This window comes from Cavia porcellus, unplaced genomic scaffold (assembly GCF_034190915.1).
Source record: "Cavia porcellus strain 051 isolate PalLab524CR breed Dunkin Hartley unplaced genomic scaffold, mCavPor4.1 scaffold_14, whole genome shotgun sequence".
Classification (NCBI taxonomy): domain Eukaryota; kingdom Metazoa; phylum Chordata; class Mammalia; order Rodentia; family Caviidae; genus Cavia; species Cavia porcellus.
In genome coordinates, this window is record NW_026947497.1 from 41,543,386 (window position 1) to 41,563,005 (window position 19,620).

General features: G+C 43.1%; 1 protein-coding gene across 5 annotated transcripts in view; it reads left to right on the forward strand.

The window, feature by feature from the left end:
* Nucleotides 1-19,620, forward strand: part of Arhgap10 (Rho GTPase activating protein 10) — a 272,424-nt gene that overhangs the window by 66,069 nt on the left and 186,735 nt on the right. For all 5 annotated transcript variants that reach the window (XM_063224386.1, XM_063224384.1, XM_063224389.1 and 2 more), the window contains 2 exons: nt 5,958-6,053; nt 6,130-6,191. In XM_063224386.1, the coding sequence (XP_063080456.1) occupies nt 5,958-6,053; nt 6,130-6,191 (158 nt within the window). The remainder of the gene's footprint in view (nt 1-5,957; nt 6,054-6,129; nt 6,192-19,620) is intronic.

A 19,620-nucleotide genomic window follows, 5' to 3' on the forward strand; every position in this document is an offset into this window, starting at 1 on the left:
GTTTTGAATGTGTTTAGTAAGAAATGAGTGAGTGGGGGGAATATATTTAATCTGATTTTGCTAATTCACAGTTTATACATTTTGCAAACATTACATGCTATCCCATTAATAGGTACAAATTTTTTAGTCGTTTTGAGATAAGTTCTCACTATGCAGTTCAAACTGGCCCAGAACTCACTTTGTATCCCAGATTGGCCTTGAACTCAAAACAATCCTCCTGCCTCAGCCTCCTGAGTGCGGGGATTGCAGGCATGTGCCACCACACCTGGATAGTATAAGTTTCATTTTCATCTATCAGAACATAAATTTATTGGGCAAAGCCCCCAAGTTTAAAAAAATAATTAACTGTGATTAGGTTCTCCTTGTCTTAGATCTCACCACGTCTCAGATATTTCTCATCTCTCAGATTGCTTCTAACCCTGGGGAGAATTATCTCACCTATATTTTCCCTCCAATTTGTCTGTAGTTTGAGGGCCTAAAAACAAAAGTCGGGAAATACCTGCAGTGACAAGTTAGTCTGAGGGAGTGCAAGGCCCAGTAATCCTTTCTCGTTAGCTGTGCTCTCTTTCCGTATGTACTCAGGGCTTTGTCAGGCATGTGAGGGTGAGGATGGGGCCTGGGGTGTATGCATACGAATTTTCCACTGAGTTGGAATTCTGTATCAGAGCCACTGGGAGGCTGATGGTTTCTTGCCAGTGGAGAACTGGGCAGAGGGCCTGGGAATAACACGAAGTTATCTTGGAGTCAGAATGGTGTCAGGAGAACGCATGGATGGAAGTCTGCAGAAAGAGCCAGGAGTATATTCTTCTATCAGCATGTAAAGAGGCCTGTGGTCTTGATCAAGGCTCTCATCTCTGACCCTGTGTACCTGTATATGTATACACGTGTGCCTCTGTGTATGTGTGTGTACGTGTTTATGGTGACACCAGCTGCTACTCTGCTGGCTCACTAGAAGGAGTAAATAAAATAATTTTAGTAAGTGTGTAGCAGACACCCAATAAGGTTAGTTCCTTCTTGTGGCTCTAATAGAGAATCATTGCTGTACTTTGCATTTAGTCAGTCAGAAACAGTGAGTTTCATGCATAACAGGGTTCGAAGGAAAAAGCATTTAATGGACCGTGTTAAATTTAGGAAAGTATGTTATTTTATATTATGTATGGAAATGGAAGACAGCTGTAAAAGCTTGAATTGAATAACAAATTTAAAATGTACTAAACAATGGGAGAGTGATAAAGCTTGTAATTCTTGAATAGAATTTGCTGTGGTCAGGTATTTAAACTGTAAAATTTTACATAAGAAACTGGTAACAGGAAGCAATCAAATGCAATAGGAATATGAGTGATAGAAAATGCTTACACTTCAAAATGAACAAATGATGGAAAGGTAGTCCTTCCTGCAGGGGGTTAACTGCTATTTACAGATGGAGAAATAGCAGATTAGCTGTGTTCATGCAGTCAAATTATTATAAACCATTCCAGTTACTCTTATGAGTTATGAATTTTGCAAAACTGGTTACATTTAAAATTGAACTTTCAGGAGAGCATTGATTTTGGCCACAGGCATGCTGTCTTTAAAATACTTTCAGAAATTGCTCCAAGAGTGGGGCATAATTTATACAGTATGTTGATTATAATATCTAAAAACACATATTTCTATATATATAAATAAAACTATTGATAAATACATATGATCAGCTCATATGCCTGGCAAACTATACATTGGCTACATGGAATATTCTCTGGTTATGAAAAATAAGCCTGATATCAATATATGCAATAGGAGCATGAGATAAGTTTGTAAGGATGCTCATCTCTTTATGTCAGGTTCACAGTTGCATTGTGTGTTTCAGGAATGTGTCGTGAGGCCTAAGAGTGTAAATCAATCTCTGGGAGATGAGGTGTAGCGAGGAAGGCGATGGTAAGGAGGAGACGCCACCTCCTCCTCCAGAACAGTCTGGGGCACAAACGCACAGCAGTGGTGAAGAGGGTGGTGGAGTTTTGGGGAGGCTGGTGGGAGGAGGGGGAGTTTTGAGCTGAGCTTTGGAGTTGCGGGGTAGCAGAGTGAGCATGTGGCCGGGGGAGCAGCAGCTTTCACGGATCTCAGCCTAGTGCAAGCTCAGTGTGGGTGTGTGGCCTGGTGACTGCTGGTATGGCAGATTAAGAATCATTGTGCTTATGTTGCAAGAGAAAATTGATTTCAGATGGCCTAAAGAGCCAAACTTCAGGTGTTTTTTTTGCCCCCCTCCTTCTCTTCCAGGGGATTAAGCCGAGGCCCATCATCCTGAACTACATCCCCAGCCCTCTGCCCACCCCACCGTGTTTTTGTTTTGAGACATGGTCTTGCTATGCAGTTCAGGCAGACTGGAACTCACTTTGTAGCCCAGGCTGGCCTCTCACTGACGCTCCCGCCTCAGCCTCTTGAGTGGGGGATTATGGGCATATGTCACCATGCCCCAGCCTTGCCCCTTTGTTTTTTGAGACAGGATCTGGCTAAGTTGTCCATCCTGTGCTTGAATTTGTAGTTCTTTTTCCTCAATTTTCCAGAGTATCGGGATTGCAGGCATATCCCACCACACCCAGCTATGGTTTGTAAAATTTTATTTTGGGGCTAGAGCTGTAGCTCAGTGGTAAAACATGTACATAGCACACAAAAGGCCCTTAATTTGATCCCCAGTACCCCCAAATATTAACTGTACGATTATGGCAAAGTGTAGGGGCATTGATACACAACTGTGCAACCTAAAGAAGAATGCTAAACCAAGTACTGACAGGACCCCTGAGGTTATGAAAATAAACTCTTTCATCCCTTTGTACCTTTCTGATACCATTGCTCTCTTGCAAATGCAGAGGCGAACATGTTAGGATGATTCACTTGCTACTCTGCTCTCATGACCTCTATGTATACCTTAAAAAATTACCTTAGTGTGGCCTGTCTTAAAACTCTGTAAGAGAACCCTACTGTGTATATTCTTTTTGTGAACTGCTTCTTTCTCTGCAGAATGTGAGCATCCTCTGTGTTGATGTGCAAGTTAGTGTTTTTTTAACTTTACAGTGTATAACTGCTTACTGTAGTTCACCTATTTGCACTGTTGGCGAATACTTGTCTTCTCTAGGATTTGGAGATCACTGTGACCCCTTCAGTGGGTTCTAGGACACATTCACAGGTACCCATGTGCGAGAGCTGTTTTGGAATTTCGCCAACATTCCTGGGTTGTAGAATATCATCAGGTTTTCCAAAAAATGTCAAAGAACTTAACAAACAACTAATGCCAAATTTTCTTTCTCTGGAAGGGTTAGAGGATTTGATCCTACACATGAAATCGCACCATCACTTGGAGTTGCCAGAGTTAACTAACTTTTGAAGTATCTTGAAGTTTTAATGTTCACTTTTAGGACCCCTAAGGATTGAGCATTTTTCATGTGGCTTTGGGCTGCTGGACCTGCCTTCACTTCCTTTCCTAGAGTATGCCTATCCGAGTGTTGCCTGTTTTCTTTTTATTAGAGTTCTGCCTTATGCAACTGATGGGTCACAGTTCTTCCTGCCATTTAACTATATGCTGATCTTCACTCTTTTGCCTTTAAAATCTCAATCTAGTCAAATTCAGTGCTGGCTTTCTGTTTCTTTATAAGTGATTACTCCCAAACCTGGCAGCGTGAAGCAGTGCCTCTTTGAATGTCAGTTTGGACGTGACCTCTGCACACACAGCTGCCTGTAAGACCAGAGAAGCCCAGCTCCTGTGGGTGGTGGGCAGCTGCTAGGGAAGCAAGGGTCCGTAGGTCCACAAGTCTTACTGTCCTGCAGACCTGGCCTGGGCATTTTCATGTGGCATGCAGAGGGTTTTAAGAGCTGAATGGGGGAGTGCAGTTTCTTGAGGTGAAAGGACCTGAATTGTGTAGTGTGAGCAGTGGGAAAATGGATGAGCTGTTCATAGGAGGAGCTGCAGAGTTGCATGGCAGAGATGCTTGTGTCAGGAGAGGTGAGGGGGTTACACCACGCTTGCGGTATGTCACGTTGCACACCATCAACTGTGCTTTTCTTGCATCCATCAAGGCTAAGAAAGTAAAATCCAAAGTTATGTTCCAACCTGCCTTTTGTCCTTAGGCCCCTCAATGGATCTTTCGCTATAAAGAGAAAATAACCTTGAGAACATAAGATAAACATGAATTAGATGGGAGGGAAATAAACTTTCAAAAACCACGATGGTTGGGAATGCCGACAGTGGAGAAGGTTGTTCCTATGTGTGAGAGCGGTACATGGGGAAATCTCTGGACCTTCAGCTCAGTTTGGCTGTGAATGCAAAAAAGTCTGTTTGATTAACAAAATGTGACAGCAGCTGAAAGCGCTGGTGGGCATTATTAGAAAGTTTGGGAATAAGACAAACAGCTGGTCTTTGGAAGCTTTGGGATAGGTTTTATACCTAATGATTAAGTTAAAAAATTAGCATTTTATAACATGAGAATATTTTTCATTTCCATTCCATTTGTTAGCTGTCATACAGTAGAGAAAAGAGAAATATACCCCTCCTATATCTTAGGATCTTACAGAAACAATGCTCAATTTATTCCTGGTTTGCTCTCTTCCTTGTCCATTTTTATTGATAGTGAGTAGGGACTTCAGTCAGTAGCTGACAGTTGCATTTCCCCATTTTAATTTTTTTTTTTTTTTTGGTACCTGGAATCAAATTCAGGACTTCATGCTTGCCAGGCAGGCACTGTGCTGCTGAGCTGTATTCCTGGCTTCAGTTTGCTGGAGATGAAATTTTATTTTCAAATAATAGGACACTGTTAGTCTCCACTGTGCAGAGGCGGCAGCAGCAGTAGAGAGCGTGAGTCGGTGAGCAGCTTCGTGGCGAGCCTGGACAGACAGTGATAGAGTAACAGCAAGTCTTGGCAGTTGTTACCTGTGCAGCACTGATTGTGCTAATTACTTAGTATCTCCATAGCTCTCGTTAGAAATGTGGATCAGTTCCACTTTGTATATCTCTTGAAAACATTGAATGAGATTATGTATACGCCAAACCTTTTGTGGTATGTCATTCTTAAAATAAATGTTCATTCATGTTATTTACTTGTTTTTGTGATGCTAAGATCAAATGCAGAGCCTTATGGATGTTAGACAAGTGCTCTACTACTGAGCTATGCTCCCAGCTAAGTAGGTGTGTCACACTGGGTTAGTGACTAACCCTCAAAGAGTACAAGTGTTGCTTTTCTTTCCTGTTTTTGCAGTGCTGGAGATTGAACCCAGAGCTTACCCACATGCTGCCCAGAAATATACTCATGGCTGTTAACCTACTAGAATTTTCCATTGTTGTCTTAATCTCTAATGAACAGAAAGAACAACCTCTAGTTCTTTTGAAGAATTATTTCTACCATTTCATTGGCCTTTGGATTATTCTCTGCTGCTATCTTTTGTGAACTTTTTTTTTTAAAATCTTCTGGGTTTTACTGGCTGGAGTGGTTATTTGGCAATTAGCACAAAGCACCTAGTTGGCTAACTCTGAGCTTTGGGAAGACCTTATGTTTGAAACCCCGGCAGGCAGCCAGATTTCATCCCAGCCCCAAGAGGTACTATCAGGTGTGTGTTCTCAGCCATAGCCTGAACTTTGGAATTGGGCAAATTCTGAGCAAATTTCTGCATGAGCAGGAAAAAGTAAAGTAAGTGCTCTGGGGAGATGATGTGAAATAATCCCATCTAAGGATGAAGACGGTGTGTGTCTGTATCTATCTGTCTCTGTGTGTATAGTGGTTCTCCATTGCCTGTTCTGTGCCAGGGCGTGGAACAGAAGTTGGGGGCCACTTGGGATGTTCCAGTTTGAGGCTGATGGGAACTGGCTTGTGCCATCTCAGTGGCCAGGTGCAGGGCAGCCCAGTACCCTTACCCATTTAGAGGGAGTGAATTTTCTCGAACCCTTGGTTTACAAGTGTGAATCTAGCTAATGCTCGTACCCCACTTTGCAGGTCTCTCGGCAGCCCAGAGGAAGTTTGCTCATTCACTCAGAGACTTCAAGTTCGAGTTCATCGGTGATGCGGAGACCGACGATGAGCGCTGCATAGGTACGGTATGATCTCGTAAGGCCGGCTTTGCCCTCCTCGGCCTGCGCTGCCAATCCTGACTCCTTTCTCCTTCCAGATGCCTCCTTACGTGAATTTTCAAATTTTTTGAAGAATCTCGAAGAACAGAGAGAAATTATGGTGAGTACGGGAATGTAACTCAGTAAATCAGATTTCATATGGGGGGGGGGCGGAAATCAGTGTTTAAAAACCAATTCTGGCAAAAGTTTTGATTGCATTTATCTGTGGGTGTATGTAGTAGGGTGTTTAGTGGAAAGAACTATAATCATGATCTCATTGAGAAGAAGATTTCAGGGACTTCGGGCCTGAGATCCAACCCTAACTCTCTAAGCAGCCTAGACATGTCAGAGGTGAGTCAGGCTCTAAAATCACCCTGCTGTTCCCTCTCCGTCGCATTGGCTTTTCTGGGGTCTCATTGTTCCAGAATGGAGGGGCCAAGGCCATTTAGACCAAAACACCATTTCATCTATGAAATGGGGGGCTAGGTGCTTTTAGCTCTAGTTCTCAGTAGGATTTTTATGTAAATAGGACCTCAGACAGAGCATTAATTTCTTATGAAGCCAAACGCAGAAAAGCCAGCTCAGAGGCAGGGTGATTGTTGGGCCTGGCTCATCACTATAGATTTCTCCACTGCATTGGGAGGGACAGGCCTGTAAGCTCCTGAAATACACTTTACAATTAGAACACTAAGAAGAATCCCTTGCCTTCATCAGATGTGCCCCATGGGCCTTATGCTCTGCCCTGTCCCTTGAGCGGTGACTTTATTTAACACTTATTCAGCTGTGAAGTTTGTGGATAGCATGTAGTGTTTGCTCACCTTTCTAAAGAGCTCATGTTTCCTTTTTAATGATACTCATTCATTCAGAGATCGACAGTAGGATCCCCACTGAGTTGTGACACACAATTCTCCCTGCTTTCTCTAGGCATACAAAAACTGCAGACTGAAGTGGTGGAAAGCATGCTTTTCATGCATGAGGCTCTGGACTCAGTCCTTTACACCAAAAACCTCAAACAAAAACAACAATGGCAGAAAAAAATCCCTAATTTTTCTAGGTTCTTGAGAATGAGCACTGTGTGGGACAGTACAGTGTAGGTGTCTAAGTGGGCTCAGATGTAGTGGCTGCAGTAACTAAGACAGATAATCTCACCTGGCTGCCAGTACTGTTCTCAGCTGCTTATCTAGTTTTGAGTCATTTCATAATCATATTGACTATAAGGCAGATACTATCATTGCACCCTATTTTACACCTGACGAAACTGTGGCACAGGCCCTTGTTCAAGATCACGTGGCAGCATATAAAGCAGAGCTGGTGTGTGTGAGATGTGGCACTCTGAGTCCCCACCCTGCATCAGCTTGCTAGAAGTTTTTGTGGTCTGCCTGATGGAGGCAGATGTGTGTGTGGGGGGACTTTTGGTCCAGTGGACTTGGAGTATGGGTGAAGTAGAAGGAGGAAGCTGATCGGAATTTAAACTAACAGATGAATGCTTTCTAAAGGCCCTCATACAATTTGTATTGTCTCCTAAATTCTGATATATTTCGTGTATGTCATAATTTCCATGGGGCCTAATTTTCTGGCAAATGCTGGTGGATTCAGCTGTTATTCATGTGGTCCCAAGTTACTGAAGTTTAAGCTGTTTAGGAAAGACTAACTATGATAGAGGATAAAAATAATGCCATGATGTCACCTTTCTACTGCACGAAATGGGTATAGGTTGGTGATGGAGAGCCTTACTTTATCAGTAGTTTCAATTTGTGTGCATGTATGTGTGTTCAAATTTCCTTGTTGTTTAGATGTTCTTTTCTGGGATCCTGTGTATCCAGAAAGTGTTTATAGCTATCCCATTGCGTTTGAGTGACTGTTTAGTGTCTGAGAACACTTAGGCACACCCAGCTGAAGTCTCTGTCTTTGTGGCAGTTAGACTCTGGGAAGAGGAGGTGACAGTAATAAATAAGCATGGCTGACAATTGATAGCAGGCTACAGAGCAGAACAGAGAAGGGAAAGAAGCCAGAGGTGGGCCCCGGTTGGTGGAGATGGAAAGTGGCAGAGAGCTCAAGCCTTTTCTGCCCCGGACTGGACTGTGTGAGGTTGTCCTGCGTCTGGGAGAGGGGAGTTCTGGGCAGAGTGGAGCTAGGTTTTAGCTCTACAGAGACACTGTGTGACCGTCACCTGCCTTCATATTCTGTTTCCATTTTAGGCAACTTGAAATGTTGCAGTCAAGAAACTGGAATATGGCCTTAGCTCAGCCTGTGTGATAGAGCAGGGCTCTTACAGTTTTTGTTAGCTGACTTGTGAGTTCAACCTTGGGCTGTGTGACGGTGCTTGGTAGGGTTTCTATCCTGGGGAGGTAGGAGTGTGAAGGCGTTGGGTCCTCAAAATGGGCAGTAGTGAGAGGGGCGGAATCTGTAGAGGATGAAACCCAGAGCATGGGGTGCTCCAACCCACCAGTGAGGAGAGAACCACCTGCCAGTGACAGAGCACTGTCTCCAGCCAGAAAGCAGCGGAGGGTAGCGCAGCCTGCCAGAAAATTCTTCTTTGCAGCCTGGATAACAACATGCATGCCCAGATGTAGAGCAAAGTACCACGCAAGCACACGCACTCAGCACCCAGCAGTGTGTGCCTGCTGTTCTCCCATTGTTCTGATGGGAAGCTCTGCATCATTCCAGTCACAAATACCTCAATACGTATCTCAGAAAGGTGACACTTGGTAAGAACAGTGTCCCGTGTTCAAATAAATTACATCTGCCAGGTAACTTTGTTTTTTTTTTTTTGAGCCCAGACTTCCCCATGGAGCTGCATCACCAGCCTTTGGCTTTTATTTTGAGAAAGTCTCACTCACTTGCCCAGGTTGGGCTGAAACCCAGTGACCCTCCTACCTCATGATGAGTGTGTAATTTCATGAGTAACCTTCAAGTCACTTTAAGAAGATTCTTTTTTTCTTCCTTGATAAGAATTTTTGATTCTTTTTAATTTTCCATTAAAAAATACTTAAGATGCTGTTTTCCTGAATAGCATCCTCTCAAGCATAATAATGAAATTCATAGAAGTGGAAAAACTTCACATTTAAATCAGACTGTTGTTACCTTGGGACTTTATGTCTAAACTGGATGGATCTGTCTTTGGCCTTTCTCTCTCCCTTTCTCTCTTGCTCTTTCTCTCAGTAACTTGATATTCTCCTGTAGCAGCTGGGCTTACAGGTATGCACTGCCGAGCTTGGCATGACAACTATTTCCAAAAGTTTTCCATATCTTAAATGTTACATAGGGCTTTGGGTTTTAAAGGGACAGCGTCCCCTATCTTGAAGGTTGAATAGTGGAACAAGTTCTTTGTTGGTTTTGAGCCAGCAGGTATCCGCGTCCATGTGTCTAATCTGTTACTTAAATAGGGCGCATTAACTTGAACAGATACCACTGTGTGCGTAGGCCTTGCCAAGCAGAGATGTAGCTCTTTGCCCCTTGGAGTCCCTGGCTGTCCCCAGGCCCAAAGCTTGCACCTTTAGCAGGAGTGGAGAATTAGGGGAAGGCCTCATGGAGAGGTGGATTCTGAGCTGAGTTGAAGGCTGAATGGGAATTAGGTAAGGAAAGATGGATTGAAGTGCTGGTTTCCTCCCTGAGTGGGAAACGGGCTGAATCTGAACATCAGGGAAGATTGTGTTTGTATATCCCTCCTCCCCATCTTAAGGTCTGGCTGCATTGCTGTAAAAATGAATTATTAGTGTTGGATGAGGCCCTGGGTTCTGTCCCTAGCATCCTGCAAAACCAAACATCAAAGCCTGTAGCACGAAGTATTGGAGAAGGAAGTGGGGAGCTCTGTAGTCTAATGAAGAAGTCACCACTTCCTTCTGCACTTAGAAGTCCAGTTTCCCTGACCGGATGTGCCTGCCTGATCCAAAGCCCAACATGTCCTTTTCAGGACCACACTGTGAACCGAGTAGTCTGACTTGTGGGCATGCCAGCGTTTTGCATGTGTGCCCCGCGGAAGCTCTGCCTGGCTGGCAGGCGACTGTCTGCCAGGATTCTGGGGATGTTCTCTCTGCTCGGTGGGACGTGGTGTACTTCTCTGAGGTGGGCAGCTGTCCAGGAATCTAAGGGCTTTTAAAATAGCCCTGTACTCTAGATGATGTTATTTAAAAAGCCCTGCATATTGTGTTTATTTCTCCACATGGGTCCCTTTATTGGATTATTTTATTTTCCTTGCTAGCCTACAAGTGTTGGCACCATTTCTGAGGGTTCTGGCAAATTGAAGCAGTGGGAGCCTGAGGGTCTGCAAAGGAGAGCTTGGCAGTGGTGCCCAGAGATTCCTGAAACGGTGCTGGGCAGTGCCTCCTTGTGATCCCAAGGGTGCAGGGGCTGGCAGGCACCAGGCAGATCGAGCAGCTGCCCTGTCCACCTGCTGCATCCCTTCTCCACTTGGGCAAGATGACTTTTCCCAGGCAGGCCCGTAGGCCTTCAAGTCCGGGCTGTGTGTGTGTGTGTGTGTGTGTGTGTATGTGTGTGTGTTTTCCCTCTGTCAGGCTTCACTCTTGTGAAAACACTGGGACAGAGAACACCTGCTGGGCCATATGCCTTAAGCTTGTGTCCCACAAGAGTCCGGAGGAGGTGCTAACTCTAGTGCTGATGTGTGGCTTGGTGATTCTGATTGTTAGGTGGGGCCTCAGCTCTGCTCTGCCGGGCTTCACTCCTGACGCACCACTGTTTCATCGCCTCCAGGTTCTTTCATAACTGCTTGCATTTTTGACATTGACTTTTGTTGCAAACTATTGTTTCTTTCAGAAATGTCCTAAAGTATTCTAAAACTTATAATCTGGTAATATAAGCTTTACAATACTCAACTCAGTTAATTCTCTTTTTTACCTCTGGGGAGAAAATTGCGTGATTGTCCTTCTGTAGTATGTCCTAGGGCTGTTGTTTTCAGAGCGCGTTCCCGTTCCATCAGCATCTCCTGGAAACAGAGGAGACATGCTCATTCTCAGGCCCCTGCCCAGACCTGCAGAGTCAAACTCTGGGGCCTGTCCTTTGGCCCAAGCTGTAATAAGCCCTCTAGGTGACTAAGATGTGCCAAGCCATGGGCTTGGATGCCAGGGAGGTTTCTTTGATAGTCCTTATCTTCAAGCTAGATCTACCTGAATATGAATTTTAAACTAGGGCTTTTTTTTGATGACTTTATTGTCAACCAAGAGATTAAAAATAATCTTTAACAGCCCAAGTTTTTATCACTTGGAGACTTGTGGGACATGGTATGCCATTGGAAAGATTATTCCTCCAGTCTTACGATTATTCCTTTAGTCCTGTAATTGTAACAATAAACAGGTCATCAAGTTATTTTAATCAGTTCTTCAGATCATATGACACATTTTTTATATGGACTTCTGTTGGCACATTCAAAATGGTGGGAAATCTGTTTTGCACTTACTGATGAAAACATTTCTCAGGTCCATGACTTGTTTAGGAGGATTTTTTTTTTCCCTTGGAACTGACCTTTAGCATTTGGTGGCATTGCTGTTTCAAATATTCATCTTTACTCCTTAAAACCTATGATATGATTCAGTCAGGTCAGGACACTGTGATAAAATCTGCTTGTCAGGAACGTACCTTTTGCAAGTTAAATTTTTTTCTCACCTCAAATCCTGTAGAGATTACAGTGCAGAGGACCACAATTCTGCATTCAGTCAGGTCAGGACACTGTGATAAAATCTGCTTGTCAGGAACGTACCTTTTGCAAGTTAAATTTTTTTCTCACCTCAAATCCTGTAGAGATTACAGTGCAGAGGACCACAATTCTGCATTCCAGAACAAGTGAGGCCATCCCCTCCCCGGCCTTCACTGACAGGCCTAACCCAGGACGCGGTGGCTCTGCGTGGGTGACTCACCGTCATCTGTGGCCTCCCCGCCTTCTCCTCCAGATTCTACTTCCCAACTGAAACTCGCATTTCCTGTATTTCATATCCCCGGGGCCTGTTCTCCTCTTCCGAGGAATTAACTGGCTCTGGATCTTCTTCCTTTTCACCCCAACGCACACGCACACACATTCCCCACAAGAGCTGCCAGCATGTGACCGGCTCATTCACTTCGTTGTGTAATCTGGAGGACTGATTCATCCTTGGCCATTGGTTTAGCTGAACCTTCTGTTGCATGAGGTGGACAAACCAGGACACCTGAATTGTTCTTTAGATCCTGTCATGAAAATACTCAGGGCTTTGGCCATTTATGCTGAAGGTTACACGATTTTGAATTTTCACATGAAATTGATATATTATCTAGAAAAATTCAATTAACAAGAATTCGAAGAGAAATTTTTAAATTATGTTGCAATGTTATGTGCTGTTCCAAAAATTGAAGACTCAGCATAAAAGGATTAAAGCAAAGTACTAAGGCAGAATTCTGGGAAGCTGAGTTTTGACTACTTTATTTGAAGCTGGGTCAGGTGGAGTGCCTTCTGCATCATTCACTAAACTGAAGACAGAGATGAAGTAGAATCTTTCTCTTGCTCCTGGACTCCGCAAAACATTGTCTCTTGGCTTTGTTTCTTTATAAGACTAACAGCTTTCTTGCCACATTTTTCCCACTCCCATGGATTGGACCCAGTGCCCCAAGCTTGCTAACCGTACCCTGTGCCCTGGCTGCTTCCCTCTTCCTGGAACATTAGTGAGATGAGCATGCATTGCAGTTGCTGTCTACCAGGTGGCAGCCATGAAGGGGGAGGAATGTGGTCCTTACTTCTCCTTCGTAGTTATGTGGCAGTGGCGGCTTCTCGGAATTTCAGTCAGCAAACCATTTAAAGACCACTTAGTAAAACACACAGTACAGCCAAAAAAAGCTAGACAAAAACCCCCAAAAACCAAACAACAACAAAACCACTGAAGGAAAAAATACAGATCTTAATGATGGAAAACTTTCCATTGAGGACTCGGGTTAGTTAGGGCAGAGAAAAGGTAGCTGGTTAGGGAAGGGAGGTATCTGGGTACCCTAGTGTACCAAGAGTATGGGGATAATGTATCTTCAGTATACTGAAGTGTATGGCACAGAGGAACCAAAACAAAACAAATTGGTGAGGAAAACCAGATTTTGGTGACGAAGATGAAAAGTCATTCAGAACAATCTGGCTTGGAAGAAAGTGCAGAAAAGTCTTAACATGTATACTTTATTTCCTTTCTTGTGTATGTATATTATTAAAATATGCCACCTTAAAAGAGCTTTCTCAATAAATATACAAATATTAAGCTCTTCTGTTAAGAATCAGGTATTTTTTAGTTTTAAAGAATATTTTTCATTTCTTAAGTGAATGACAGTTGTGAACCTCATCAGGTGACAGACTTGAATCAGGAAAATAGCTAAACTCTATTACCTTAACCTAAAATGCATTTCAGAATACAAAACGTAAGCCATGTTCATTTTAGAAAGGTAGAAACTATGAAAAATTAAAATAATAGTTCATTACCATAAACTAAAAAAATTGAATTAGCATCTTCTTTCCCTCGATAGTACATAAAATAACGGGCTGTTTTCTGCTTGGTGGTATGTTTTAGTCCATGAACAGCAGCACTAAAGGACGGGGAGACCCACTGGGTGTGGCCACAGTTGTGTGGGAGCAGTGCACTCTGGGGGTTTCGGTGGCAAGGAGGCGGCTCCTGGGGAGAGGGAGACTTCCTGATCATCCTGCCCACAGCCGGGACTGAGCAGCCCACCCACCTCCCTTTCCTGCCACCTCCTGCTGTGGCCAGGCTGACCCCCTGTGTGCTGAGGCTGCCTCTCTCGCCTCTCATAGGCTTTCCCCTAGCCCCTCACAGACCCACAGACTGGGGATTGGACCCAGGGCCCTTGAACTGAGCTGCATTGTCTGTTGGCCCTTTTATTTTTATTTTTAAAACTTTGAGACAGGGTCTCCTTGTGTTGTCTAGGCTGGGCCTCCACTTGGTACAGTCCTGCGTCAGCCTCCCAGAGTGCTGGGATTACAGCTGTGTGGCACCATGCCTGGCTGTGGGAATGAGGTCCGAGAGCAGATGTGTGGCTGGTGGCTGCGTTGCAGAGAGTGAATTACCCAGAGGTCTGCAGCCCCAGCCCCTCTTCTCTTGGTCACTCAAGCAGCCTGTCCATCACAGAAGGGCCCAGAGCGACTCTTGTACAGTCAGAGATGCTGTTTCTGAACGTTGCTGCTTTTTCAGTTTTTTTCCTGTTTCAAGTCTGTCACCTGATGAGGTTCACAACTATCATTCACTTAAGAAATGAAAAATATTCTTTAAAACTAAAAAAAAAACCAAAAAAACAAAAAACCAATTTCAGCATCTGTCTTGTGACTCTTTTATAGCTTTCTGACAGCCTTATCTTTTCACTTATTTCTGTGGGGCTGTTTTGTCTCATAATGTTCTGCCCAAGTATTTATTTTCTTTAAAAAAATAGAAACGAGGTCCTTGTCCTGCGTGCACATCCTTATTAGGCGAACTCATTTCTAATATTGTCATTGGCTCTTTGGAAGGGGCTTTTTTTTCCCCCAAAGATTGAATCCGGGGTCTTTGTATTAAGCTTCATTCTCAGCCCTTTATCTTTTAAATTATGAGATACAGTCTTGCTAAATTGCTCAGTTTCAGCTGGAATTTTCAGTCCTCCTGCCTTAGCGTCCCAAAGGATTAACAGGCATGTGGCGCTATGCTGGCTGTATACGTGATAGCTTTTGTCTTAATTTTTTTCCTAAGCATAATTTAAAAATATTTTTGCTAGCAGAGCCTTATTTGAGTATAATTGTCACTATCATGTTTCAGTTAATGTACTTTAAAAATGATGTTAGATTTCACTTCCTCCTTCTCTTGCACCCTTTCCCCCCTCCCTTCTTTTCCCTTCTATTTTGGCCAAATGAGTTCTAAGATATATGAATTGGCTCCTAATTACAGATTTCAAACCTATAGAGTTAATGTATAGCCTGTGTCTCTCCCAGTTAGCACGTTGTATATGAGTTTATTAAAATTCTCACCGGTTTCTAGCTAGTGAGTTGGAGCTGCTACTATAAAACTTCATTTGCTTTTTATACATTATTTTTTCCTACTAGGTGGATTAAGTTGGCTTGAGATGTACTTAAAAATGCCATACAGGGTTTTATTTGGAGGTTGAAATGTCTTCAAGTATGGTACCTTTTTCTATTTCTGTATTATAGTAAGTAGGTATGGAGCAAGAATATTCCTGTTTTAGAGTTGAGAGTATTTGAGTAAGAAGAAAAAAATTTACCCTCTGTGGTCCAAAGATACAAATATTTAATACAGAACCAAAATGAGAAAATACCAGCTTTTTTTTTTTCCATAGTGGCAAGACTCTTTTACCAAAATTGTGAAATTTTTTCATATTTTGGCAGCTTCTGAGTATTCTCTCTGATCTTTTGTTATTTCAGCTATTTAAAAATAAGAGGAGTTTATCAGCCATATTAATCTCATTGCAACGCGTGCCTAGATTGATGGGTAAGGGAGCAGTACATGGGTGACGGGATGGGGAAAGGGATGCCAGAGTTTGAGTGTGGATGGAGAGTAATGTAAATAATGAAGAATGAGAGGTCTAGTCAGAAGGAAACTGTAGGAAGATTGACAAGGGTAACCTTAGAAACTTGGAGATTGTTTATGGGGTTCTGACACTGAGAGAATGCTAAGCCTGGGTAGTCTGGATTCTCATTGGCATGCACTAGTTCTTACGCACAGAAAGGGATTAAAAGACTGCTAGGTGACTTGCAATATCTTTAAGGGGTTTGAGGGACAAGGATGATGCTCACTTGCACCACAGAGTTGGGCTTTGAGAAGACACCATTCTGGGTATGGACCCCAGTTTGTACCCCAACACCGTTGCCCCTCGTGGCTACTCCTAGGATTACCTCCCTTGGTCAGTGACATTTCTTGAAGCACTGGCTTCTAAATCAGAGTTGTAGATGAAGCATATGAAAAATGCTCTGTGATGGTACATTATTGCAGAATGATTGTGAAAGCCAGTGTCTGCCCCTTTTTTAGCTTTTATAGTGGGAGGCAATCTCTGTCTAGTTAGGTAGGCGAATTCCGTCTTCCACAGGAAAGGGTTTCGGGTGCTGAGTTGCCTGAAAACATTAGACATACTTTACATGTCAGATTGTGAGACAACACTGGTTTCCTGTGAGAAGAGTAAACAAAACTCCTGTCACCTTGATTGTGTGCATTTTAGGTATGCGTACGTGCATCAGTTAGATAATCAGATATCTGCTTTCATTATTTAAAATTTTAAAATTGTGCTCATATTTTAAAATCAACACAAGACCAGCATGTACTTAGAAATATTCCCCGCCCCTCCTTGTTCCATAAGGAAAAGAATTCCAACTCTTGGTGCTTTTGATCTTAATATTTTCTAATTTTTCAGCATAACCTCCTAGTGCATGAATGGCTGCCTCTGCCTGAGTTAATCTGAGATGTGGTACCTTTAAAAATCGTTCGGTGCTTCTTTCATAGGGAATTTTATCTCAAGCCACAAATACCTATTTGCGATACAGCTACTCTTTTTTGAATACTCACCGCTGAGATATATTTTCAAGGTTTTCTTATCTTTGAAGTGATCCTTACAAACACTGAACAGAGAACTTTGAGATTATCTCCATGAAAACGAAACCTCTTAAATCTATTAGCTCACTTTTTTCTTTTATCAGTTTTGTAACCCAGTCCTATTTGTGATCTCTAAGCATCTGAAACTAGGTGTGATCAGGGCCATGTCACACTAAAATTCCTCAGTGTTTGGTCAAAAGAATAGGAAGTACACTTTTTAAAAAGCTCTGTAAGAACCTTCTTTTCTCGAAGCAACTTCTTTTTTTGAGGAATCATTTTGGGAAAACCATTTGCCATGTCCAGATACATGATATAGATCCTTGGCAACCTTTCTCAGGGTTCTATTTCAAGGAAAGATGAGGACTCATCTTTGCTGAGTGCTTCTTTGCTGTTATTCTTGAAATTGGGATGGGAAAGCAGCGTTTTCCCTTTAGTGAAATGAAGGGGGAAGGATCCAGAAGGTCATGGGAGAAAATAGTGGAAATTCTCCTTTGCTCTCAGATGATGCATTTCTCTGAGGGCCAAGACTCTTGGAATCCAGGCTTAAAATAACAAGGACCATGGGGAATGGGCGTAATTCCTTCTGTTCCACTGAACTTGGTTTATCCTTGTTAGTACTAAGTAATTGGAAAGGCAGGATTCAGTACCTACACTGACTTTTCATTGTTTTACCTAGATTGAGACTTTTAAAATTGTTAGTAAAGATATCACAGGAGGTAGTTATGCCCCCCATTGCCTTTTTTGCGGGGGTGGTGGTGGTGGTGGTGGTGAATATGGGTTTCTGGCCTGAGGCTTATTCTTTTTAGAATTGACAATGTTAGAACTTAGCCTCTGATCTCCAACATAGGGGCAGCTTAAAGCCTTTGCAGTTGTTCCCTCAACTCCAGCAGCTTTTGAACCTTCACTGATCAGTTGATACTGTCAACAGATTTCCTAGCTCTAACTTAAACTGGAAGGGTAGCAAACCTAACTCGTTTCCCTTGTAGATGTCCAAGTTCCAATGTGTAATGAAAAGGGGTTTCAGACTGGGGTAGGTGTTGGAAGTGTTTTAAACCCCTACTGTTTTATAATCAATCATGTTATTCTTCTGCATTGACTTGTGGAGTTCTGATGGAGTCTAGAACATTCCCACAGCATAGCGACATTAGAACACATGGAAATGTGTTCTGCACTTTGGCTTTTCCCAGCTTGTTTAGAATGCCAAAGTCTAAGATGAATAGGACCTCAGAGGGTGTCCTAGGCCTTTCTCCCAGGCAGGACTCTGAGGAGCATGCCTGACGCTGGTCATCAATCCTCTGTCTGTTTGTGTAGAGGGACCTAGAGGTCCTCACCTTGGAAAGCAGCCTGGTACATTGTGGTTCTTACTGAGTTCTTGCTGAAAGCAAACCCAAATCTCCTGCTCTACAGCTTCTGTCCACCAAAGGTGGATTTTCCTACTTCAAACAAACCAAAATATATTTTTTTCTCTGTGTCTATTCATATATTGGACGACAGCTTTGAAGTTCCTTTAAGTATTGTCTTCCTGTCCACTCTTTTAAATGCCTCTGATGTTCTTACCTCTTTCTACTAAGACTTTTTAGCATTCTACATTCCTACTTTATCCTGGTCAGAAGTGTGTTTCCAAAAATATGGTCACCATCCTATCGAGGTGGGTTCTGATGTGATTATATGGAGTTGGACGGTTTTCTCCTTTGGATTTGAGCAGTGTGTGACCTGTGTGTGTTCTTGCGATGGTTTTGCTTTACAGTGTCTCAGTTCAGAAGTGGGGCATCTGGAAGGTGCTTGGGTCATGGGCCTGTACTGATCAGGCCATTGTTGACTTTAGAGCTGAATGTGCTGTTGGAGGTTTCGGTTGGCCGGAAGAGGCCAGTCATTGAGGACGAGGCTGGAAGGGTGTATTCTTGTCCCCAGATTCTCCCTTTTTCTGCTTCCTCACTGCACATGAGGTGAGCAACTTTCCTCCATCTCGCTCTTCTACCAGGCCGTTTCTGCCAACTGTTCCTTCTTTAAGCTGTGAGCGTTGGGTGTTTCATCCAAGCAGTGGGAAAGCTGACTAATACCACGCTCATTATCTTCCGGTGCTATTGGTGGTTCTTTTGATTCATGTAGAAGGTTCAGTTAATGAAAAATTTTAGAGGCTTTAAGCCTATTATTATTCTTCACACTAATGCTCGTTAAGCAGAAGTGGAGTCCAGTAGATGGCTCTTCCCAGTGAATCCAGGGCTCTCCTCCTGAGACCCTCTCTGTGTGTGAGAGGTCCTTGAAACTGTGATTCTCTCTTTCAGCATTCCACCTTCTACCCAGCCTCAGATCAAATGCAAGTATGGCAAGTGTATATGTAAAAAACACAAGATGGGCTGGACTTGGCGGCTCATGCTTGTGATTCTAGTACTCTCTGAGGCTGATGCAGGAGGGCTGCAAGTTGGAGCTCAGTTTGCAATTTAGTATGTCTCAAAATAAAAAAAGGGCTAGGATTGTAGTGTGAAGGACTTGGTTCAGTTTGCAATTCTGGAAAATAAAGACACAAAGGTAAAACTTTTTATGCTATGATATATTTTATGCCATGGTAAGGTGATTCCTTATAGGCAGTGGCTGGTGAACTATGGTCCACGGGCAAAATTCACCTTGTTTCCTGTTTTGTTGGGACACGGTGGCCACCATGCCTATCTGTGGCCGCTTTGCTGCTGGCGTGGCAGCATTGAGGGCTCCTGTCTACAGTTGCACGTTATTTATTACTTGGCCTTTTACTGAAGAAGTTAGCTGTCTCCTCCCCTGGCCAAGAGAGCACCTGACTCATTAACGTGTTTTATATCCATGTAGCTGCCTCCGGTGTCTGCCTAAGTGAGACTGTCCAAAACGCTTTCCAAGGCTTGTTAGCAGAGAATTCTGTGGGTTTTTTGGGCAAGTGTTTTATGGGAGGAATATGGCAGTATTATCTTATATATGTGGTTAGAGGATCCCAGTCAGTATTTGCTGTCTTTTATCTGATTTCTAATTGCTATTTGAAAACTG